The following is a 25,886-nucleotide window of genomic DNA, read 5'->3' as shown; positions in this document are numbered from 1 at the left end:
AATCTCCCTCAGAGGTGGAACTTGGAAGTATCCCTCCGTTGAAGATGGAAGGGTCTGAGTAGGTTCATATTCAGAGAGGTGCTCTGAAAGCTATTGAGATCAAGGAAGTAGAGAAGGCATATTTGCTATATATAGTTTCAGGAGTTTAAACAATGTGAAAGAGAGGGAACCATACCTCAGTGCAGGGGTCAGCAAACATTTTCAGCAGGGGGCCGGTCCACTGTCCCTCAGACCTTGTGGGGGGCCGGACTATATTTTTTGGGGAAAATATGAATGAATTCCTATGCCCCACAAATAACCCAGAGATGCATTTTAAATAAAAGGACACATTCTACTCATGTAAAAACATGCTGATTCCTGGACTGTCCGTGGGCTGTATTGAGAAGGCAATTGGGCCGGATCCAGCCCCCAGGCCTTAATTTGCCTACCCATGCCTCAGTGGATAGTAGTTCAGCTCAGTGGTTCAGCATACAGAAGATGTATCAGGTTCAAAGGTAACAATAGGAAGAATTAAAGGAACTATTGGAAACTCAAGGCAGTAGAGATATAAGATGATCAGAGCCTCACCGAACTTGAAGCATGGGAAGCCCCAATAAAAATTTATAATTTGGCGGAATATTTAGACTACCGGTATATGATATGTATTTTTATAATTTGGAATATTTAATGTGATTTGATTGAATTGTTAAAATGGAAAATTTAATACAAATTATTTTTTAAAAAAGATGTATCAGGTTCAACCCCTGACTTGTTTTCGAATAGCAGACATTGGAAAGACCATTGCCTGAAGCCCTGGAGAACTGTTGCCAGAGCAGATGCAGAGTTTACTGTATCAGCATCCAAGTCACTTCCAGCTCTCTGATTCCTTCCAAATCTATGATTCTGTAGACCAGGGATAACCTATGTGATGACCTCCAGATGTTGTTGGAAAACAACACCCCTCGTCCTTCCCCATTGGCCATCCTGCCTGAGCCTGATGAGAACTGGAAATCAGCATCTGGAAGGTACAACTTATAGGCTACCTGTGCTAGAGACATCAACATGGAGCTACTTGAACACATAGTCTGTCAATCTCCCATGGTCTGCTGATTTGTCTCCCCCCAGTTATCAGTGGCACTCATCTATACTTGTGGCTGAATCTTAGTCTTTTCAATTTCCTTTGGTACTTCCTCAGTTGACCATTGAGGTACTGTAAGGAAGAGGCATCAGTGGTGGTCCTTACCAAGGTACTGGGGCCCCAGCATGCCCAAGGATGCCAGGTTCTGGAGAGACATGCCCTTTAGGTTTCCATCTCTTTTCTATTCCATGACGGGCACTACCTTCAGAATCACTTGCAAAACCTTCACCATTAGCTAGTATGGATTCTCTATTTTCAGGTTGTGTCTAGGCATGGCACTGCTAGGTTCTTGAATTAGGAGCATTGCAGGCATATTAGATTCGAAAGAAATAAAAGATTTAGTCCATCTGCTTGTTTCATCTCTCCCTCGCAATCGCTTCTTTGTTATACTCTCAGTTTCACAGTCCATCAGGTTCCAGTGAGTTAAACCCAGCTTCTTGCAGTGTGCCCTCTTGCCCTCTTCCACCTCCAAAAACAGCTTCCCTTAACTTGCAGCCCAAGGAAAAGCCGAGCAATTTGGTGTGAGAGACAATTACCTCTGCTGTTTGAAAAGTTCTCCCTAACCTTTTGTCACAAGTTGAGTAACCTCAGCCTTTCACCCACTGCTGCTTTCTGCGTTTGCTTCTGCCAGGGGACCTCATTAATTGTATTGAACAATGCATGCTAACAGGCAGTAATGCTTTCTCTTTCTTCCAGGAGCTTGTTTGCTAAACAGCAACTGAAATGTCTCTTTTAAGTATATTTAATGCCTATCAAAAGTGCCACATTGATTGTCTTGTGAGAGCTGTTAATTCACATGGGACCTGATTCCGTTAGTTCCTAGACTGGCAAAAGCTCTATGAAGTGAAGTGAATGGGTGGGTGGGTGCATGTGATTCTCAAGCAAATGGTTATTAGCCAATGTTACTTCTACCCAGAATAGACCTACTGATATTAATGCACATGATTAACTTAGTTCCATTAATTTTTACGGGTCTACTCTAAAAAGGACTAGCATTGGAGACAATCCAAAGTCTCCAACTTGCTCACATGTTATGAAGTGAACAAGGACATGCTTACCCTATTACATATGGCAGGAGTTGATATCAAAGAACCTTGTGACATCATATGGACTAGCAAACTTATTGTGACATAATCTTTCATGGTCTGGAGTCCACAGGGGAATCTAGACCATGAAAGCTTGTGGTATAATAAAACTGTTAGTGCAGCATCCAAACAAATAAAATGCTAATTGGTCAGAGGAATAACTTCATGAGCAATATATTACAACCCTTACATTACAACCCTTATTATCACCCATCTGTCAGTACCTCACAAGCCAATGGGTGCCCTCTTCTGTGGAGGAAGGATGGGGAAAGTATTTGTATCTTTACTATATTTCCATAGGCGCCGACTCCATGGGGCTTGAGGGGGCCCGAGCCCCCTCAAAAATTCGTTTGGGGGGGGGCTCCGCCCCCCCAATAATCTCCGGCGCCCCTCCAGCAGAGTGCCATCGCCGCCCCTCCCCCAGCCCAAAATGCACAGGATCGGGCTGCATGCCTCCTGCCCTCCCTCCCGAGCAAAAGCTCCACCCAATTTCCGCTCCGGAGCTGATTAATAGGCGCAGCACGCTCGCCCCTATTCGCTCACGAGGAGGCGGCGCCACTTTATTTGCATATTCATGAGCTTATTTATTATTCATGAGCTTTCCCGGGCCCCCCCAATATTTTTTATAAGTCCGCGTCCCTGTATATTTCCTATGTATACATGCAGTGTTCAAAACTCCCATTATTCTAGATGCATTCTACAACATGGAATTTCATTAGCGCGAGCATTTTCTGAGCTTTGGGCACAGTACTGTGCCTAAGATTTCTGAATAAACTGCAGAGTGAAAAGAAAGGGGGACCTTTTACTGCCTCCCCACTTCCAGCTACTCTCTGAAGACTGGAGAAGAGACCCTCTTAAGGATATTAGGGGGGTAGGCAGGGGAAGGACTAGACCATGTGAAAAATGAACATAATATTTTAGCTGCAGTTCATTCGTTTTCAGCTATGTTTTCTTGTTATTAAATAAATCTTGCCTAGACATTCCATTGTTGTGCCCATTTAGCTCCTAGCTTTCCTATCTAAGTTTCTAACCCTGTATACATGTATCTATAATTGCACCATTTTCATTGACTATTTCTCAAAATTATCAAGGCAGAGGTGAAGGAAGAATAGGCAGGAATAAAAAGGAGGGGACTAAAGTCTATAGTAAATGTCTTATTATTTATTACATTTATTAGATGCATTCTCTCACTGCAGGGAACTCAAGGCATCTTTACAAAAACTAAAACTAAATAAAACTGACCCAATCATTAAAGCCGGGGTGGAGGTGGGGTTGAAAAGAGACCCCACCACTCCCCAAAATTTAATAAAGGTAAAGGTAAAGGGACCCCTGACCATTAGGTCCAGTCGTGACCAACTCTGGGGTTGCAGCGCTCATCTCGCTTTACTGGCCAAGGGAGTCGGTGTATAGCTTCCGGGTCATGTGGCCAGCATGACTAAGCCCTTTCTGGTGAACCAGAGCAGCGCACAGAAACGCCGTTTACCTTCCCACCAGAGCGGTGCCTATTTATCTACTTGCAGTTTGACGTGCTTTCGAACTGCTAGGTTGGCAGGACCAAAATTTAATACTCAACTGTTAAATCCTGTTTTAAGTAGACCTCTGTTGCAGAGCACAATTTCCTCTTGGCTGTTGCATACCGGGGGTGGGTTGCCTGTTCTAAAATTCACCTCCATCACTGCAGTGTTTAATGAATCCAAAGAGACAAATCTCAACTTTAAATTTCACTACAGTCACAGCTGTAAAAACTTAAAGTCCCTTACTTGACACATTTCCATTGATCTCAGAGAAATTCTCAGGAGAAAATTGGTTCTGGATTAAGGCCCTGGAATTAAAATGAGCACTTGGTGGGTACTGAAGAGCTCTCTATGTGACAGACAGCTGGGAAAGTGGTCTACATATGCCAACACCCAAATCTCCCCCCCCAACCATCAATAATTATTTCCAGACTCTCTTCCTATGCGGATAGGTTGAGGAGCTGCAATTGGCATTCATCTGTCTCAAGAGACAACTGAATGTGCCTCCCGGGGTGAAACAATGGAGAACTACAGTACCTGCTGTCGCTGCAAAGACCAGTAACTCATAACTGCTGCCTCCCATGTTGTTTTTGCTGCATTTAGCAGTCCCAAAGTGACCTCCCTGGGGTGCAAGCCAGGGCAAAGTGTATGGAGGTCCTGGGTTGTCCAGAAGACAAGACCCCCTCTCGGTCTCACTGATGTGGTCCAAAGGAAAGCAGAGCAATGCATTTGCCACCAGCTTGGCTGCAGGAGTTGCTGGAAGGATTCGTACAAGACGCTATTCAACCATCTTACAGAATCCACTCTGGATTTGTGTAGGGTTTACTCCTTCTCCTAAAGATGTCCTGCAAGACAGTGGGTACAGATTTTTCCCCTCTAGGTTTACTCCCGAAGCCTTTACATGAATGAGTATAGCTGCAAGGCAGTAGAGGTTTAGGTTCAGGATATTCCTTCTCCTAAGTGGGCTACCTTCCCAAGTTGCTAAGTCTCATCTACCCCTCACATCCCTCTATGGCCCATGCAGAAACCACCTTCTTGACCATTGGACCCACTATTAGTCTCATCTACTCAGTCTGCCAGGGCCTGTCTTTGCATGCAGTGCAAGTCCCTAACTCACCAAGGATTTGAGAACCCATCAACTACCCTCACCTGGTTTAGGCAGCCAGTCTAAGCCATTTCCCAGGGTGTGGTCACTGTCGCATGCTGACAGCTTCCAGGAATCACAGCTCTCACCTGAAGCTGTAGTAGAGATAATAGAATTCAGTTACTGAAAAGCCATCTACTTCCTCTGCCCACTAACCCAGTGCTTTATTATCTACTTAAGGCTTTTCTATGACATGATTGCTTTCTTCATTTATTTCTATTTTACTTTATTGTTATTCATTTTATTTATCTCACACCCTTTTATCCAATGAGCTTAAGGTCACATACATAGCTCTCTCTTCTCGTCTCGTCTCTTCTCTTCTCTTCTCTTCTCTTCTCTTCTCTTCTCTTCTCTTCTCTTCTCTTTTTAATCTTCCCAATGGCCTTGTGAAGTAGGCTTTGGTTGAGAGACAGTGGCTGGCCCAAGGTCAACTAATGAGCTTCATGGCAAAGTGGGGATTTGAACTCACATCTCCCAGATCTCATTTGGAGGGTGGGCAGGGAGGCAACAACAACCCCAAACCTTTCAGTGCAAGAGAAACTTATGGCTGCAATCTTTAACTCACCTACCTGAGAGTAAGCCCCACTGAATTCCATAGGACTTACATCTAAGAGAAATGATCAGGGTTAGAACAGCACAGCCAAACCTTCTCACTGGAAGGCTCCCTTACATTTAAAAAAATCAGGCAAGGAAGGTTTATGTGAGGTGCATTCAAACATGCAACACCCCCTGTATCTGCCATCTAAAATGCTCTGCTAGAGAAAGACCCTTGACATTGATTGGATAAACAGGTCCTTCTTGTTGCTCCTGGCAAGGAAGAGTACAAGCTATCAGGCTCTTAACTGTACCACTACCAGCAGATGTTGCTGTAATATTCTGAATGATTGAAAGGCATCAAATAAATAAAAGACCCTGGAGGATACATTCAAGATATTTTCTGGTATTTAATGAATGCGTTTCCAGCAAAATGCTTTGTAACAGCATTAGTATTGTGACTGGGGTGGGGAAATGCCCACAGATGTTTATGCATACTAGAAAGATATCCATCCTATATATCAGAAATGGGCAACCTGTGGCCCTGCAGATGTTGCTTGAGGACAAAGCTCGTCATCCATGACTACGGGCCATGCTGGCTGCGGTTGAAGGGAGTTTGAGTCCCACAATATCTGGAGGGCTGCAAGTTGTCCACCCTCATTATATACTAATAAACTCATTTTCAGAATATGAGTCCTTATACAAACAAAACAGCACCACACATACAGGAGGTAAGGATCAGCAAGCCCAGGGTACCAAAAGTTGCAGAAAGGTACAGACCCAACAGCAATGCTGAATAAAGTGAATCCCATGCCAATAATAATAATAATAATAATAATAATAATAATAATAATAATAATATATTACTTATACCCCGCCCATCTGGCTGGGTTTCCAACATCTGGGCGGCTTCCAACAGGAGATTAAAAATACATCAAAACATCAGTCATTAAAAAACTTCCCTAAACAGGGCTGCCTTCAGATGTCTTCTTAACATCAGATAGTTGTTTATCTCTTTGACATCTGGTGGGAGGGCATTCCACAGGGCAGGCGCCACCATCAAGAAGGCCCTCTGCCTGCTTCCCTGTAACCTCACTTCTCACAGTGAGGGAACCACCAGAAGGCCCTCGGAGTTGGACCTCAGTGTCTGGGCTGAACGGTGGAGGTGGAGACACTCCTTCAGGTATACTGGGCCGAGGCCATTTAGGGCTTTTAGGGCTAGGGATCATTAGGAAAGAAATCCAAAACTGCCAGTATCTTAATGCTGTTATACAAACTGATGGTGTCACACACTTGGAGGACTGTGTAACAACAGTTCTGGTCAGCTCACATCAAAAAGGATATTGAGGGTGAAAGAGGAGAGTGCAAAATATGGTCTGAAGCTCAACATAAAAAAACCCCGAAAATCATGGCCACTGGTCCCATCACCTCCTGGCAGAGAGAAGGGGAAGAAATGGAGGCAGTGAGAGATTTTACTTTCTTGGGCTCCATGATCACTGCAGATGGTGACAGCAGCCACGAAATTAAAAGACGCCTGCTTCTTGGGAGAAAAGCAATGACAAACCTAGACAGCATCTTAAAAAGTAGAGACATCACCTTACCAACAAAGGTCCCTATAGTAAAAGCTATGGTTTTCCCAGTAGTGATGTATGGAAGTGAGAGCTGGACCATAAAAAAGGCTGATTGCCGAAGAATTGATGCTTTTGAATTATGGTGCTGGAGGAGACTCTTGAGAGTCCCATGGACTGCAAGAATATCAAACCTATCCATTCTTAAGGAAATCAGCCCTGAGTGCTCACTGGAAGGACAGATCCTGAAGCTGAGGCTCCAATACTTTTGCCACCTCATGAGAAGAGAAGACTCCCTGGAAAAAACCCTGATGTTGGGAAAGATGGAGGGCACAAGGAGAAGGGGACGACAGAGGACGAGATGGTTGGACGGTGTTCTCAAAGCTACCAGCATGAGTTTGACCAAACTGCGGGAGGCAGTGGAGGACAGGAGTGCCTGGCGTGCTCTGGTCCATGGGGTCACGAAGAGTCGGACACGACTAAACGACTAAACAACAACAACAACCACAGGAAAGGGTGACAAAAATGATCAAGGTGATGGAATGAATCCTGTTTGAGGAACGATGACAGCGTTTGAGTCTTTACCGTTTCAAGAAAAGGCAAGTAAGATAAATGTATTAAAAATTGTGCATGGTATGGAGAAAGAGGACAGAGAAAAGTTTTTCTCCCTCTCTTATAACACTTGAACTCAGGAACATCCAATGAAGCTAAATGATGGGAGATTCAAGAAAGACCAAAAATAGGACTACTTCTCCACACTGAGCTTAGTTAAACTACGGAAATTGCTCTCCCAAGAGGTATTGATTGCCACCAACTTGGATGACTTTAAAAGAGCGTTAGACAAAATCACGGTGGATAACGCTATCAATGGCTGTTAGCTAGGAGCCAGCAATCAGGGCTGAATAATAAGACAGCAATCCTAACCCCAATTACATGGGAGAAAGCCCCACTGATTTCAATGAGACTTGCTTTTGAGTAGATAGGGTTAGGATTGCAGCCTTCGAAAGAATCAACGGACAAGCAAGGTAATGGAGCAAGCCAGACACTAGGCTCAAAGGATACTGGCATTCTTGTAATTCAAGCAATGCTTAACTGTTAGAAGATGCCTTCTCATAATCCTTCGTGTCTAGCTGAGTCAATTAGCTCTGAGACTTGGGGTTCTAAAGCTTCTAGCTTGGGCTGCTATAGTTCCTACTGCCCTCTTAAAACAGACTGAAATAAGATAGGGAGAAAAGAAGATTGTGAAAGAAGGCAAAAGATGACCAGTGGTATGACCATTGCAATTCACCCCAAAGCGATTATGTATTTTTACATTCTTTTTCAAATAAAATATCACAAAGTCCAGTGTCACCAGGAATTTCCAACTAATTAATATATATCGCACCATTGGGTTCATCTGGCAAGATGCCAGATGCCACCTAGTGCTTTGAATTCAGGCATGTCCTATCAAATTTAATATTCTGTTATCATCAAGTTTCATGGATGAAAGCCTGTATAGAATGGATGAAAGCCTATATAGAATGGCTTCAGCTATTATTTATTTATTTATATTTTGCTTGTTGCTTTATCTTGCCCAAAGCAGCCCAAAGCGACTTACAATCACCATAGCAGGCCACCATAAGGCAATGGAAATCCTGCACTCCTTGTCCCAGGTGACCATTAAGCGTATAGTGCATGGGTAGGCAAACTAAGGCCCAGGGGCCAGATCCAGCCCAATCGCCTTATAAATCCGGCCCACGGACTGTCCGGAAATCAGCATGTTTTTACATGAGTAGAATGTGTGCTTTTATTAAATATGCATCTCTGGGTTATTTGTGGGGCATAGGAATTCGTTCATCCCCCCCAAAAAAAATATAGTCTGGCCCCCCACAAGGTCTGAGGGACAGTGGATCGGCCCCCTGCTGAAAAAGTTTGCTGACTCCTGTGGCAAGAAGAGAGAAGTGGGATGGGCCAGTTGTGGATGGACTGGTGCTAGATCAGGGCATTGTAGCACTTCGCAAAGCATACTTGGCAAGCAGCTGCTTTTGGGGGGCAATATGGAGCAGCATTAGTAGCTGTGCTGCCTGCTTTAGAAGTCTGCTTGATTCTAATACATACTAACTGCACAGTTGTAAACAAACAAAAGCTAAAATAGCATAAGTCTCCAGTGTGCTCTCTCATCCAAATTCCACTGGCACTGCTCCAAGATTTCTCACTGCTCAGGGAAGCAGTGAGAAATCTTGAATAGATGCAGTTGTTTACTCTCGTGTCAAACAAGAATTTCGCAAGTTGGCATTTGTGTCATAACTGCAGCCTCCCTCCCCCAAAGTACCCCATCATTACCTTAGCAGCTTGCCAGAAGTAGCCAACTCCATCGGCATAGAGAACAGTCATGGATGACACCTGGAGGGCGCCATGTTGCCTGTCGCTGAGCCAGGCAGTGCATACTCCCCCCTCCCAACTCGTTTCAAGTAACTCTTTTTCTTATATTGTAAGCATTACTTTTATTCTAGTTCTGTGTCAATAAAAATGCGCAGGATGTATTCATTGCCTATTTAAAATATTTGTATACCATTTTTTTTCTGGGTGAACCTCATGAAGCACTTTGCTTAAGAATACTAAAACTGTAAGTAGGAATGTGCGGTGTAGTGGTTAGAGTGTCAGACCAGGACCTGGAAGATCAGGGTTTGAATCCCCTCTTGGCCCGCAAAGCTCACTGGGTGACCTTGACTCAATCAATACCTCTCAACCTAACCTAGTTCACAGGGTTGTTGCAAGGATAAAATGGAGAGGAAAAGAGCCATGTGTGCCACACTGAGCTCTTGGTAGAAAGGTGGGGTATAAATGCTAATGCTAATAATAATATTAATGTGATTATATAGCAAGGACAAATCTGCCCCGCCCCCAGATCAAGTAAAACAATAGAAATACTTAACTAACTGACCAATCATGTCAGTTCTGCCCCCCCCCAAAGCCCTGCCCCCCCCCAAAAAAATCCTGGCTATGCCCATGATAGTGGTCAAACCTAACAAATGCATATTCTTGCTATTTAGCAGGAGAAAGGGCTAACACCGCAGAGCTGTGTTACTCACTGGCAGAGACTTCTCCCTCCCTAACCCCAGCTGCGGAGAGGGAGGAAGACACCTTGTGCATGTTCAGAGGCACTGTGTTCCGACTTCACAACTTTTGAAGTAGTGATTTTTAAAAGGGGGCCTCCTCATCAGTGAATCGAAGAGCTGGCCTCGCTTCACCCTCTTCCCTCAATGGCTTTGCTCCCTTCCAAACCCAGCGCTTTGGAAGAAACTTCCCAACCAACCACCTCCCTGAGAAAGGCATTTTCAAGCAAGACGCTCTAGCTGAAGCGAACAGTGAGCCTGCTCAGCTCAGCCTCCCCTCCTGCGCTGGGATAGGTGTCCCAGACGGGCTTCCTCGGCTGGTGGAAGACGAGCGAGTGAAGCGAACAGGCAGCTCGACTATGTGAATGTAGATGAGTTTTTCATCTCCTCGGTCCTCGCCCTCCCTTTCTCTCTCCCCCCCCCCCACCAACAAAGCACGTGACTTCGCACCGGCGCTCTGCGAGAGGGAGAAACGATGCAATTGCGAAACGCACACACACACACAAGGAAGGAGGCTGCGATCAAGTGCGACGCCTTTTCTCTCGCTCCATCGTTCCCTCCTAACATCCTTATTCTCTCTGGATGTATGTCTCGCTTCTTTCTTGCTGCACGAGCCGGGCTGGCCTTGTGAGGAGGGCTGCTTGGAAAGCCTGGATCGCGCGCGCCCGCCCGCTTGGTCGTGTCCTTTACTGTCTGTGCGACTCCCCCCCCCCCATCTCCATCCCTATCCCCTGCCCCCATCGCGAGAGCCTCCCTGCAACCTCCCTTCCAGAGCCGCGAAGAAGGGTCTTCTCTTTGCCCGCAAAGCCGCCGCCAGAGAGTAGATAGGAAGGTGACTTGAGTCCTACCAGCTGCTGCTTGCAAGAGGAGGAAGCGGAGAGCGCCGTGGTGCTGAAAGGACAGCTCCTTCTTCAGCATCGCCTTGGCTCTAGACATCCGCCGGTCTCTCTCCTCCCTGCCTCTTTCTAATCAAGGATAGGGGAGGAAGAGGGTAGGGCGGGGGACTTGCCCAGACCTCCCTCCCTCCCTCAGCTCTCCCACCCCCACCTTCTGCAGGCAGGTACTTCTGCCTTAGATGCTGCTGCAGCTCCGAGGGCACCGGCGACCATGCCTTGATGCCCGCCACCCTCCCCAGCGGTGTCCATGGCGGTGGCAAGGAAAATAAAAACTTTGTTGACTGTGAATATTTTGGTCTTTGTGGGGATCATCCTCTTCTCGGTCTACTGCAGGATCCAGGATCGTTCCCAGGAGTTGGTGCAGATTGTCAGGAGCGCCGACCGGCGGATGAGGAGCCGGAATACCAAGGTGGGAGCCCTCCTGGACAGGGAGTCCATTCTGCAGCGGCTGGACCACCTGGAGGAAGTTGTGTACAACCAGCTCAATGGTAAGCCGGCAGGAGGATGAGCACAAGTGTCTGGGGGCGGTGGGAGGGTTCATAAAGGGCTTTGGGGGTGGATTTAAAAGTACAGCCTGATACTCAGCTAGCTCTCTCTGTGTGTTTGTGTGTGTTTTTACCATGCAATGGTTAGACCACGTGGAGTTTTCTAAGGCTTGGACAAATCACATGGTGCCCCTGTTGAACAGGTCAGTGGAATACCCACCAGCCTCACAGGTACAGGAGGTGTGTTTAAGATAGAGGAGTTGCTGGAAAAGGGGACAATATAGGATATTTTGATTCAAGCATCTTCTGAGTACTGCCTCTTGAATGTAAAGCTAGGGTAACTCTGGGGTTCTGCTCAGGCAGCTAGGGTAACTCTGGGGCTTTAGAACTTGAGCACGAAGTGGGCATATATCACATACTCATAGTTTAGGGTCCTTTGTTCTTCTTTATACCTAATAGCAGCCAGGATTTATTGCATTTATTGACGGGTCTAACAATGTAGATAGATAATGGCCAATAATTTTACAATCTCTGTAAGTTTCAAGGAGATCTGCATTTTGTGTAGGCCAATGGTGAGACAAGTGGATTTCTTTATTTTCTGCTTGTTTGCTTGTTAAAAACTGCTTGTTTGCTTGATATTTTTTTTTAACCACTTCAAACAAACCTCAGAGAATCACAGAATTGTGGAGTTGGAAGGGACCCCAATGGTCATCTAGTCCAACCTCCTGCAATGCAGGAATCACTGAAAAAGAATCCCAGACAGATGATGGCCATCCAACCTCTATTTAAGGACTCTCCTTCATTGGAGGTTTTTAACTTTCTGAAACAGCCTGTTTCACTGTGGAGCAGCTCTTGCTTTCAGAAAGTTATTTTTAATGTTTAGTTGGAATCTCCTTTCTCGTAATTTCAAAGCAGTTCAGATCAAAGTGGTTTACAAACTCACTCACTTGTGCCACATAATCATAGTTTGCTGCTGCAGTATATGAACTTCTATTCCCCATCTGTAAAAATGGGATTGTGTGCTCTCACCTGTATGTATATCACTTGAATTCTCATCACATGTTTATGCAACACTTAGGACTGGTTCAGACATGCATCACTTCATCTCACCATGCTCAGGAAGTGAATTATAAACTGACTGTGGGAGTGACAGCCATGGTATTACCAAAAATTATGGTGGGCAGTGTAAGGCATGATAGGGAACATGGAGAACCTCCAGATGTTGGTAGGCTACAACTTCCATAACCCATGACAATTGAGCATGCTAATGGGGGTTGATGGCAGTTGGAGTTCTGCAACATCTGGAAGGTCACTTGTTCTTCAACCCTAATGCAAGGAATGATGCCATGGACCCAGCCCACAGCCCATTGGGAAAGAGAGGCTTCACTCTCCCAGTTATGGGGATTTGCTCCCATGGAACTGGAAGGTGCAGTATCACAAAGAGTTGTAGTCTAGTTGTTGCCATGACATATGGATGGCCCCACATCACTAGAGAGCTAGGAAGCCCTATATGGTTGGTTGACTCTAAGGATGTGTGTAAGAGTAGGGATGCGGTTGATTAAGGAGAAATCTCAGGGGGCTCTGTTTGGGGTACAGAAGCAGACCCAAGAGGGAGGCAGAGGAGTATCCCAGTCTGGTTCAAGCCACTTTCCTCTGTCCAAGGCACACTTTGATGTGCTTGGTGGTTGCTATCCTAACTGCATACTGACTTCACTGGGCAGTGTGATACAAATGTTCTATCTGTGGCTATTGACCTGTGCTGACTCATTCACATAATCAAATTATGTATTGGTTCCACAAGATGTGAAGAAATACCAGTCATGAAAGGCTCACAGATGATGGTGTAAACCATCTCTCTTGTAATCAAAGCCAACATGAAAGTTCTGGCTATGCTGTTTGATCTCTGATGTCCAGTGATGGCTCACCTCTTGATAGAAGTCACCTCTTGATACTAGAGTCACTTATTGTGATGAACATCAGCAGGCATGAGCCAGCCATACTGACCTCTCTATTGGCACTGCAAACATAGTACACATTGTAAAGCACTTTGCAAGATTAAAAATGTGATAGAAAATATAGTTGCAGTAAAAGGTTGCCTTGTTATGTTGAAGGTAGATGTTTAACATCCTTTGTACTCTTCTTTGAGCGCCATTTCTGTATCACTTCTGCTACCACTGTTCCTAGTCCTCATGAAGGGCAGAGACCAATTTTATTTTATGAAAGCATACAACAGTTTTTTATCAATCCTACTTGCTGTCCCCCCCAAGTTTGGGTTTGTTTGGTTTTTTTTTTAAAAAAAGATCTCATTAGATGTACAGATGAGAACATGTTTATTTGTGAGTTTGAAACAATATGACTAATAAAACCTATTTATGTTACTCCCCATCTTCCCTGTGCCTGATGCATCACAAGTGCATTCTGATTTTACAGATATTCATAAGCAGCTAAATATGAACCCCTAAGGGAGTTACAGCATACAGTAATGAAATTTTGCAACAATTTGGGAGGAAGGAATGTGTTAGATGTAATGTTGTGCCTCAACTCATGTTTAGCGACCAATAAAGCTACATAGATAAGAGTAAGGGCACACTTGTCATATGCAGAAAGTTGATTTCCAGTGCAATACTAAATGGAGTTGGGCAGGGTATGTGTTTTCAAAGATCACCCATATCTTCAAGAATCTTGCATGCTTATGGTGGGTGGCAGACTTACCACATTTTCCCAGATGGGGGTACTCTTCCCCCACCCTTGGGTTCAATGGGGAGAAACTGAGTTGCAGCAGATGCAGGCTGGCATAGAGGGGAAGCCTGATCCAGGGACTCGTCAATGAACGGAAGTGCGGCTTTCATTCTTCTGTGGGCCTAATACCAGCTACCACTAGTGAAACAACTACCAGTGGTAGCACTATGCCTGTGGAACTTAATAACAGACATGCACTACCCCTGGTGAAGCTCTTCATCACTGGAAGAGATGCACCTCTGCTCAGATCCAGCCAGTGGATCTGTGGGACAGGATTTCTCTGGTCAACAGGTGTCATTTCAACTTTCAAAAGCAGAGAAAGTAAAATGGTTATAATCAATGGTTATATTTCTGATATTTTTGCGTAACACAGTGCTTTGCTTGCTGGTATATTTCACAGTGAAGTTGCCCTGTGACGCCTTTGCATGAGGAGGCTGTGCAACAAAGTTTGTTGAAACTTCAGTGATTTTTTAAAGACATGGATCAGGCCCTCCAGTGCATGAAGAGGGTACTCATGGAATGATCCATTATTGCTGGTGGTTTCTCTTTTTCTAAGACCCAAAATGAGAACTTCACAAATAATATTTGGAGGAGGAAGATGTCCACTCTCTAGGTCAAGATGTAGAATATGGATGGGAATTCTGCAGCCCTCTAGATGTTGCTGGACTGATTTGTCCCAGCCTGCTTGGTCAATGATCAGTGATGAATGCCTGAAGGGCCACAGGTCCCCCAGCCCTGATGTAGAACATCTAAGTGAAATATTTGTCCATGCTTATGTGCTCAGAGCACTAAGACACATGGATTTCAATATCTGTAACTATAAATGTGTGGCTGAAGAAGGAAGGACTCCTATCAGGTATTAGATAGGCAACCTATGAGATGCTAACTGGGGATTCAGGTTTTGTGTGACCAACACACTGCTTTGGTAAAAGACGGGAACTGCTATTGCACCGGACTGCTTACATGAAACAACCAGAGTAGGTCAGGTGGCACTCCTTAAGCCCATCATTGGGTTAGTATTGCAAATAAGGATAATTGGCTCTTGCTGCCCATGAGTTATCTTTGCTTTCCTTTGCTTGCTTCCCACTCAACAAAAACCAGTTGTAACAAGAGGGCAAATGTGGAGGACCCCTTTAAGAAGAACCGTTGACCATAGCACCTTATCTTGCTCTGCATACCCTAATTTGCAGCAGCTGGAGGAAAATCTTCAGATGTATGCAAGGATCTCTGGTACCTTCTCACACACTTATCTAGAACATGCCTTTCATGGAATAATGGCATTAAAAGCTACCTCAAAGGTAATCTAATCCAACACCATGCCAATACAGGAAATCCATGGCTGTAGCATCCCAATTAAAATGTTCGCAGCTGGTTCCATGAGAGAGAGAGAGAGGGAGAGAAAGAGAGGGGGAGAGAGACTGTACTAATGATGCAGGACAATAACTACACACAGAGACCATTCTCCATCTGTGCAGAAACACACACATACACACACACACACACACACACACACACACCCCTGAGTAAGATGGGAGCCCAAGATGAAACATCCCAGCTCCAGTGACAAAGAGTCAAGGGAACAAGTGATGAGAGGGAAAGTACCACCTAATTAATTATTTATTTATTTAATTAATTAATTAAAGCATCAGTTTAAACTGTGAGGAGACCATAATTAAGGGCATTGTATGCTGGAAGCTAAATCCTGTAAAAACTCAGAGATTAATCCTAGAGGTATTAAGCCTGTAGAAACTTCGTTTCCAGCAGGGAATCTTGATGAGCTACAATAAACCTAGATAAAATCCCAATTTTTATAGAGAGGGTAAAAAAAGAAAAGGAAAAGAAACCCACTTTCATGCAGTGCAGACGCAGCTAATGGGAGATTCAGATTAGAATTAAAAAGGTAGGTTTAAGCTTTTGTGCGAAGCTCAGTATAGCCTTCAGTTTCAGCTTTCAGTTTAGTTTAAAACCTAGCTTCAGGTTTGTTTTGTTTTTAAAGCCAGAGGGTTAATCTCTACCCATTGTCTACTCCTGTGAAAAACAATTCCTATTCCCAGGAAGGTAAATTGCCCCAAACCCACCTTCCTTTCAAGTTTCTGCTCACTGGGATGTAGCCAGGACTATAATTTTGGAACAACCTAGGGATTCTACCCCATGAGCAAGAGGGGAGTCCCAGATGATGTAGTGTCTCAGCCCGTGATAGAGCATCAAATAACAAGCAAGTTAAGAAGGCAACTGAGACCAGCTGCAAGACGAGAAGGTCAAGGTGGGCAACTCTGCTCCTCTCCTTAGTAACCTAACGCATCTCAGTTTTCCAGGTAAACTAACTCACCACCCTATAAAAACAAATATGCAGGTAGAAAGTCAGCAGGGTTGCGAGGACTGTTCAATATATTTTACAGAACGTCACATGTATAACTATCTGCTTGCTGGACAAAGGATATGAGTGTGTAATCAATAAATGTCTGATCTGCAGGGAGCAAGTTCATTCCCTTGAGGCCAAGGTAGCTGACCTGGAGAAGCATAGAGAGTCAGAAAGGTTATTTGACAAGGACCTCAGAGATGTGATAGCTGCCTCTCAATCCCAGGATGAGAGTTCCCTAGCTGCCATGGATGCCTCATGGAAGGAAAGCATCAATCTGAGGAAGAGGGAAATGATCTCTTAGAAGGCATTCATTGCCTCTTTCAGGATGAAGAGCTATCTTTTCCTGAGGATGCTCCTCTGGTGGGTGGAAAGATCGTAGCATGTGGATGATGGAAGCATTAGGGACTTAGATAGCTGGGTGTGTGATGGGCAGGCAGACCACATGGTGATTTGTTTGCCTGATGTAAAAGTTGTGAACATCAAATGTCATCTACATAGCCTGGCAGACAATGCTGGGGAGTTCTTTAAAACACGTCGAGTGTTTTCAGATCAGATGGCTTATCAGTTTTTTAATTTATTCAAAAGGACCTAGGTATTTGTTTATTGCCTGAAACATTGCAAATCAAGGGCCAAATGTGTAAGTTAAGGGGGAAGTCTCTTCCCAGTTCCAAAAACAAAGATGGTGCCAGGCATGCTGCATGGTTGGAGACGGGAGGCCATTTCACAAGCAGGGGGCCAGCACCAAAAAGGCCCGTTTTTAGACTCCCTTCCCATAATGTTAGTTCAGGCACAGGAATCTGCCCTTTGCATTGCACTGTGAAATGAATCTAGCTTCTGTGCTATCTTCTTTTCCTCCATTAGCACATACTTTGATTTGACATTCAAAAATCCAACTTCATTCCTAGCTGGTTTCCTGCTACTAATGCATTTAAAAGTTTTGTTTTGTTGTTGGCCTTTTTATTTTTAGCAAACAAAACACATTTTATTTTATTTTCAGCATCCTTTATTGTATGCTTGGATTTCTTTTGCCAAAGTTAGTGTTCTTTTTTATTCTTATTTAAACAAAGAAGAAGACTTATTGCCTAAAACAGCTTCCGTGACTCTGCAGGCATCCTTTTCACCCTGGTAGCACCTTTTCTGATTTTAGGAGTACATTCTAGCTAAACTTCTTCTTGTTTAACCATCAAGCATATTGGAGAGACTTGACCATTTTCACTTTGCCTTTCCATTTCCTTTTCGCCAAACTCCTCATTTTGGTGAGTTTCTGCTTTTGAAGTAAAACGTGCCTGTGCTGGATTTTCTGAGCAACTGTCCATCTGCATATATATATATATATATATATATGTTCAATTTGATAGCTCTAAAGTTACTGCTTCCAATCATCTGAACAGCACTTTCATCTTGCACCAGGATCTGGGAGCATTATAGCCATCTGGAAGGGGGCAGTATTGTGCAACAGTGCAGCAAAACTGGGACCAGCATCAACACCCCTAGATTATTTTTGGTATGAAAGTTACAGGATCTCAGAAGGAGGCCAAGGGATATGCATCAATTGGAAACAAAGCAAGATGCCCATCCTTATCCTTTTACATGTGTAATCAGTATTTTTATAATCTTTTTTATTGATTTGTCATAGAGATGTGTACAAGCTAACACATAACAATGCAAACAATAATGGAACCATGCATGGAGCATAGTATAAAGCACAAGTTTAAAAAATGCAGTTACATCTAACAAAGTTTCAAAGGTGTCTATATAGACCAGCCGCAGTGAGGAGTGAGTCATAGATGAAGTGCTTATATGACTCTCCCTATTTATGTAATAAAATAATAGGAACTAGCCTGCATCAAAACTGTGTGATTTGACTTCACCCCAGACTACATAACTATATCTATATCTAACCAAACATTCAGATAAAGTAATGTTGCATACATTAGTAGACTCTACTTCCTGCAAAGGTGCAAAGTGGGACTGTATACAACAGGGGCCAGCAAACTTTTTCAGCTGGGGGCTGGTCCACTGTCCCTCAGACCTTGTGGGGGGCTGGACTATTTTTTTTTGGGGGGGGAGAACAAATTCCTATGCCCCACAAAGAACCCAGAGATGCATTTTAAATAAAAGAACACATTCTACTCATGTAAAAAACATGCTGATTACCAGACCGTCCACGGGCCGGATTTAGAAGGCGATTGGGCCACATCTGCCCCCTGGGCCTTAGATTGCCTACCCATGGTGTACAACCATCCCAATTACCCTCATGAGCACAAACCATCACAAATGCACTAAAAAGCACTATAACAAATTGCCATCTGGACCTGTCAATTAATCAGGCCACCAACCTCATACAACACACAAGAAAAGAGGTGGTGGTGGAGGGAGACTGTGGAGGAGGGAGATCAGTTATTCAAGGCCAGAACCAAGTGGTGAACTACAATTCATATCCAGTTCAGTCCAGGCTCATCTTCCCTTGGTAGCATTCTTGCTTGAATAGCAGTTGGCGACTCTTGTTCTGTTGGCCAAGGAATAGGGTCAGAGTGTGTGCCTCCCCGACTTGCTTCTGTAGCTGAAGGGCTACTGGTAGGTGGAGCTCATTGTTCTTTCAGGTATGAAAACCGAATTCCATTCATCTGCTGCTTCTTTGGCGCATGAATGGGTTCTGGTGGGTCTCCTCCTGGCCAGGATGTTCTTACTGGAAGGCAGGGAGAGCAGTCTCTCAGAGTGTTATGTCCTCAGGTCTGTAGCTCATGAATAAAAAAAAAGCAGAAGAGAATTCTTAGCTCCCTCTATCTGAGCTGTTATAATGCCTAAACAATAGTTTCCCTTGATTGATTCCTTCATTTCCTATGCTCATGGAGCATTTGTGTTTCTAACAGCTGCTGGAGGGGGAGGTGGGAGGAGTCACATGAATGTGGCTTTGTCTTGTATAAACGGGTTCATATAAATCCGCTATTCTTTAAGTTTTGGAAATCCAGCCTTTGTCAAACGCAGAAACATTTTCTTGCTCCAGTTCATCAACTTGGCATTTCCTTGGATTTGTTAAATGGTGGGGAAGTTGTGGCCCTCCAGATGTTGCTGAACTCCAGTTGGGGCTGATGGAAGTCAGGGTCCATGAAACATTTGGAGGGCCACAGACTTCCCCATCCCTGCTTTAGTGAAAAGTTGATGTCGTCCTTTTGTTTATATGATTTATAAATGCCCTTTGTTCAAGTGACAGGGTGGTCAAAGCATGGAATAATAGAATCATAGAATTGTAGGGTTGAAAGGGACCCTGAGGGTCATCTAGTCCAACCCCCTGCAGTGCAGGAATCTCAGCTTACCATTTTACTGAAATCAAGATACAGTATGTCCACAGCATTCCTCCGATCCACCAAACTTGTAACTTCTATCAAATGAAGAAATGAGATTTTTCTGGCATGACTTGTTTTTAAGATACTAGTGCTGGGTCTTAGTAAACATCCTTTTCTAAGTCCTCACAGACCGTTGAATTATCTGTTCTAGGACCTTTCCTGTATCAACATCAAGCTTTCCTGTCAGTAGTTACCTGTGACTTCTTTTCCTTCTTTTTGAAGGTGGGAACAACATTTGTCTGCCTCCAGTCCATAGGGACCTCACATGATCTCCAGTTGTTCTCAAAGATTATAGACAGAGGCTCTGAGATTACACCTGCAAGCTCCTTTAGTACCTTTGAGTGCAGCTGCTCTTCACGCCCTGGAGATTTGGATTCATTTAAAGTAGCTAGCTGTTCCTATCTTTTTGTATCTTGGGCTTCAGCTCCCTCCTTGCATCATTTATTCTGTTATTACCAGGTTGGGCACTGCTAGACAGAAATACAAAGATTTAATAAAATAAAATAGCAAAACAACAATTGCCAATAGCAGAAGTACTCAGGACACTCCTTCCAGACACCTGTCTCCCTAAAATGCGTCTAGAATTATAGAGAAGTGAAGCCAGACCCACTGCAATAGAGGTGTGTCAAGGCAGAAGTTGGGTGCAGGTCAGAAGTAACTCACAAGGTGTCAATGAAATGAACAGAAGAGCTCAGGCCTAGTGAGCACAGCAACTCTTCCCAGTAGGTCCTGCCTCCCCCCATGAGGCATTTGTTAGGACTGAAGGCTCCCACTTCCCCACCACTTTCTGGTCTCCTCCCTAGGGTCCTTCCCAAGTAGGGTTGCCATATGTCCAGGAATTCCTGAACATGTCCTTTTCAGGGAGATAATAGCTAGCTAGACAGACAGATACTGTATTTTTCTGTGTACAAGGCTAGGTTTTTTTCCTTTTAAAAATGTCAAAAATTAGGGGGCATCTTATACATGGATACATCTCCCCCCATTTTCTTAAATCTGAGTCCCCCAAAATAGGGGGCATCTTATACATGGGGATATCTTATAGACGGAAAAATATGGTGTGTGGGTGTGGGTGGGTGTAGTGTGGGTGGGTGGGTGTGGTTCAGGCTCTGGCTCTGGCATACCCTCCAACATTTCTCTGATGAAAATAGGGATGCCCTGTTCCATAATGATATTTTTACTGTTTACACCCCACACATCTTACTGGGTTGCCCCAGCCACTCTAGGCAGCTTCCAACATATATAAAAACATAATAAATCATTAAACATTTAAAAAACTTCCCTATAACAGGATTGCCTTCAGACAGCTTGGGGGTCAGATAACTCCATGCCTTCCAACATTTCTCCAATGAATTTAGGGACGTTCTAAGGAAAAGCGGGACAGTCTGGGATCAAATCAGAAACTGGGATGGCTTCTCTAATTCAGGAATGTCCCTGGAAAACAGGGGCATTTGGAGGGTCTGCTCTGGCTCTGGCAACCTGGGCTCTGCCGTGGGGCTCAGGCTTGGTGGCGGCAGAGGGGCTATTGGGTGATTGTCCTAAAAAAAACCTCATCAACTTTTTGTGTCCGGATTTTTATCTCTTGAAATATGGCAACCCTATTCCCAAGTAACCTGAGACTTCTTTGCCTTATCTGTCTTTGCTCTACCCCGCCCTCTTCATACCTATGCAAGTTCTGAGAGATAGTGGGGAGAGGAACTGGTCACATCAGGAGGAGGAAACTCCCTGGCTTCTTCAGCAGCCTGCCTCATCTCTGCCTCTTGGCTTTCCTTCTCTCCAGCCCCTGCTTCTGCCTCAGCACTGCTCTCTGCCACAGCCTCTTCCTGCTCAGTAGACCTTGTTACCTCTTCAGCTTCGGACACCTCTTCCTGCCACTCTGCTCCCTCTTCTCCCTCTGACCACTCATTGTTATCCCACCACCAATCCCCTGGCTCTGAGCCTTTTTCCCTTGGGGGGGTACCCCAGCTGGCACCTTCCAGTGTGGTGTGGTGGCTAAGAGCGGTAGACTCATAATCTGGTGAACCGGGTTCGCTTCCCTGCTCCTCCACATGCAGCTGCTGGGTGACCTTGGGCTAGTCACACTTCTCTGAAGTCTCTCAGCCTCACTCACCTCAAAGAGTGTTTGTTGTGGGGAAGGAAGGGAAAGGAGATTGTTAGCCGCTTTGAGACTCCTTCAGGTAGTGATAAAGCGGGATATCAAATCCAAACTCCTCCTCCTCTTCTTTTTCTTCTTCTTCCACACTCCTCTGCATCTAGCCAGTCCATGACAGCATGCAACTGAGTTAAATGTACATTTAAATATGAATTTACCCAATCTGCACTTTCTGAAACAATGTACAAATCAAAACTCACCTATCCCTCACAATGGGCACTTCTGTGAATTTTGCAGTGCAGTTCTCCAGCTAAGTAATGCGTACATACTAAGGTCAAGTATTTGTTAAAATGCATATATTGGTGAAACTAACTTCATTATATTTAGGGGAAATGCTTGGCCCCAAAAATGCATAGATTAGGCAAAATTGCATACCAACATAAGTATATTGGGAGAAATTTGCACTAAAATGCTGGTTGATATTTATAACAATATTTTCTCTGTGTGTGCACACACACACACGGACTGTGGAGGCAAAGCATTAACCATTGTGGCTAGTTGCCATCAATTGCTTTCCCCATAAATTTGTCAAATCTTCTTTTAAAGCCATCTGGGTTGGTGGCCATCACTGCCTCCTGCGGGAGAGTTTTGTAGTTGTGAGGAGAAGTACTTCCTTTTATATGTCCCTGGTTTTTCCAACACAGCTTCATTGGGCATCCATGACTTTTAGCATTGAGAGAGAAAGAAAGGCTTTTCACCATGCCTTGCCTATTAGGCACTTCTATCATGTCCCTCTTAACTCTCTTTTTCTATAAACTGAAAAGCCCCAACTGCTGGAACCTTTCCTCATAGGGGAACGTTTCCATCCCTTGATCATTTTAGTTGCTCTTTTCTGAACTCAACAAAATATCTTTTTAGAGCTGAGGCAACCAAAAACTGTACACAGTAGTTCAAATGTGGCCATACCCTAGATTTGTATAATGGCATTTTGATACTGGCAGTTTTATTTTAAGTTCTTCCATATGCTCCCTAGCATGGAATTTGTCTTTTCAACTGCTGCCACACAATTGGTTGACATCTTCATCATGCTATCTACTATGATCCCAAGGTCTCATACCTGGGCAGCCCACACTCTAGACTTGGCGCCCAAAGTATTCCACTCCTTTCGCTTTGCTCTGTGTGCAATGAGTGCAAGATTATGGCCAAAGTAAGCAAACATTCCTATCCTCCCTAACGCTGTACATGTGGGATTAAGCAGACAGGTTTTAGATTATGATAATGCCTAATTATGCACCTGTGAAATTTGTCACGCTGCTGATAGAAGCATTCACCTCTATTCCATTATTACTTAGCCCTGCCAAGAACAAAGGTTTGCATTCCAAACAAGGACCCCGTGTCATTTAATCAAGCTGTGATTTGCATTCCTTGGAAATAAGACTGAAATCCTAAAGTGGGGTGGGTGGGATTAACCACAAAGGTGGTCAAGGGCCTTATAACCTGTCGCTGACAAGGTGGAAAGTGAATTAGCCTTTGGACTGAATCAAACTTCTCCACCATCACCATCTTGAGTGACAAACATACACCTGACAAGATGACTCTTGATGCAATGTCCTATAGCCTCCCCAGAAACAGATTAGGATGGATGCTTAATAAGAAAGTGTTATGTACAGAGCTGATGAATATATTTCAGAAAGGCTCCCTACACACAGTGGAAACCTAAAGGATGTTTACTCAGTAGTAAATCCTAGAGAGTTCATCTGTAATGAGGACCTTTGGATTTGTTGGCTTAATTGACTAGATTTTCCTCACCAGGGTTTTGCATAGATAATAATTCAACAGAGGGTGGGGGGTTTTTGGCGGCGGTGGCAGCAGTGGGGGTGGGGAGGTTTAATATCTCCAACTCATGCATAATCCTTTTATGCCAAAAGCAATTGAAAGGGTCAGCCGGCAATTTTACTGTAATTGCTTCTCCCCCACTCCCCCCTTTTCACCTCTTCCAGTAATACACAACAATCAATACGCCGTGTAATTAGATTTCATTCAATCTGGAAAAGATGAAGAGAGTTTTCATATTCTTGTTATGCACCCACTCCTCACGCCTTCCTGCCGATGGCTTTCTTATTAGACCTTTTTGGCCTATTAGGGGCAGCAGGAGGAAAAGAATAACTTTTTTTAAAAAAAATCCGGCAGATTATCGCTCTTGCACATCATAATAATTTGATTGTGCTCTCTTTGGGAGGATTAAATACAGAGGCATTTTTGGGGGCTTGATGGATGAATTGTAAGTGACCGGTGTGCTGCATAGCATAGAGGGAAGGAAGAAGATGCTGCATTCCAAACAAGGCCACTGGGGGCGTCCTTCACAGGCCTCATTTAGCTGTAAGAAGAAAAAGAGAGGAACTTTAATAAGAAGAGCAGAAGGTTCTGGGTTAAATACCTGACATCTCTTAATAAAATGAGTTCAGCTAGCAGGGCTAGGACCTATGAACAACCCAGTGTGGTGCTCAGTGCAGAATGTAGTGGATTAAGTTCAGGGGTCAAATGTGGCCCTTGAGGCCTCTCTGCCTGGCCCCTGGAATTCTCCCCAGGCCACACCCCGTTTCTCCAGGCCACAACCCTCACAGTCTGCTCTGCACCCTCCTTGAGTCTTTTTGCTTGTTTGGTATGTGTCCTGGAACTCTGATAAAGCCTTTTGCTTGCCTAGATGAAGGGTGTGTGTGTGTGTGTGTGTGTGTGTGTGTGTGTGTGTGTGTGTGTGTAAAGAAGCTTACTGTACAATGGTAAAAATTAATTGCTCTGCTCACAATTGCCACCACTGGCACATGAACCAAAATACTGCCCCCCAGGAGGGAATCTGATAAAGGTCCCCAAACTCTAGACTAGGTGAACTATGGGTCTGGTACTCCTGGACCTCCAAAGCTCCTTTCAAATGACAATTGGAGTAGACTGTACTGAGCTAGATGAACTATTAGTTTGGCAAAAACTTTCAAGGGTTTGCTGTAAGCAAGACTAGCACTGTATGCAGTTCGCTGACTTCACTGTAACTTGGCTTTAATCATTATGACGTAAAAATATGTACATCAGAGCATCTCATTAGCTACAGAGTATCAAGCTAAGTCAGAGTGAGGGCAACGCTTCCTCCTCACCATCTGGCATTTTATGAGTATAAAGATGGCACTCAATGGAAAGTACCATGGTCATCACAAATAATCTGGTCTGCCCCATAACTTTATATCCTGCTAACACAACGAGTGTCTTTCAGATGTCCTCTTCAACCATTTGCAAAAAAAAAATATTGCAAATTGGACATTACCCATCACTAGCAATTTAGGATTCAGACAGGCAACGTGCTTAACTTGGCTGTTAGCCTCCCTTTCTTCCGGCCAGAACGGCTTAAGATAGGGGTCAGCAAACTTTTTCAGCAGGGGGCTGGTCCACTGTCCCTCAGACCTTGTGGGGGGCTGGACTATATTTTTTTTGGGGGGGGGATGAACAAATTCCTATGCCTCACAAATAACCCAGAGATGAATTTTAAATAAAAGCACACATTCTACTGATGTAAAAACACCAGGCTGGCCCCACAATATTTTTTTTTTTGCTGCTCGCTGGGAATTTTTTTTATTATTATTAAAGATTTTATTGTTTTACAGAAGTACGTGTAATGTCTCTTGTATTTTTCCCATGTAACATTTTTACAAATACGTTTCATTTGTTGAGACATTAGGGGGAGAAAAAAAAGGGGTGGAGGGGGGGAGATGGGTGGGGGTGGGGTCGGGTGGCGATGTTTCTATTATGCTTAATGTATGTAGGGTTTGGTGTCCGCGTTGCTTGTGCTGTTCACTTGTGTTCCTTTGGTGGTGAGAGAGGTTGGGGTTGGCCTAGGGTATGGTTGTTTGTTTGTGATTGGCTGT

At 44.2% G+C, this 25,886-nt stretch overlaps 1 protein-coding gene and 1 long non-coding RNA gene across 2 annotated transcripts in view; one reads left to right on the top strand and one right to left on the bottom strand.

Annotated features, from left to right (window-relative positions):
• The window catches only part of LOC308576088, a 30,796-nt gene extending 19,794 nt beyond the window's left edge, over positions 1 to 11,002 (bottom strand). Inside the window, exon 1 of the long non-coding RNA XR_014003074.1 lies at positions 10,906 to 11,002. This is a non-coding gene — a long non-coding RNA (uncharacterized lncRNA). The remainder of the gene's footprint in view (positions 1 to 10,905) is intronic.
• Positions 10,489 to 25,886, top strand: part of GALNT9 (polypeptide N-acetylgalactosaminyltransferase 9) — a 190,437-nt gene continuing 175,039 nt past the window's right edge. Inside the window, exon 1 of the mRNA XM_081174916.1 lies at positions 10,489 to 11,441. Within this exon, the coding sequence (XP_081031042.1) occupies positions 11,201 to 11,441 (241 nt within the window). The 5' untranslated portion in view covers positions 10,489 to 11,200. The remainder of the gene's footprint in view (positions 11,442 to 25,886) is intronic.

This window comes from Podarcis bocagei (genome assembly GCF_964188305.1).
Source record: "Podarcis bocagei genome assembly, chromosome: 16".
Taxonomy (NCBI): domain Eukaryota; kingdom Metazoa; phylum Chordata; class Lepidosauria; order Squamata; family Lacertidae; genus Podarcis; species Podarcis bocagei.
Note: the sequence above shows the minus strand (reverse complement) of the source record. Positions and strands in the feature narration are given on the sequence as shown.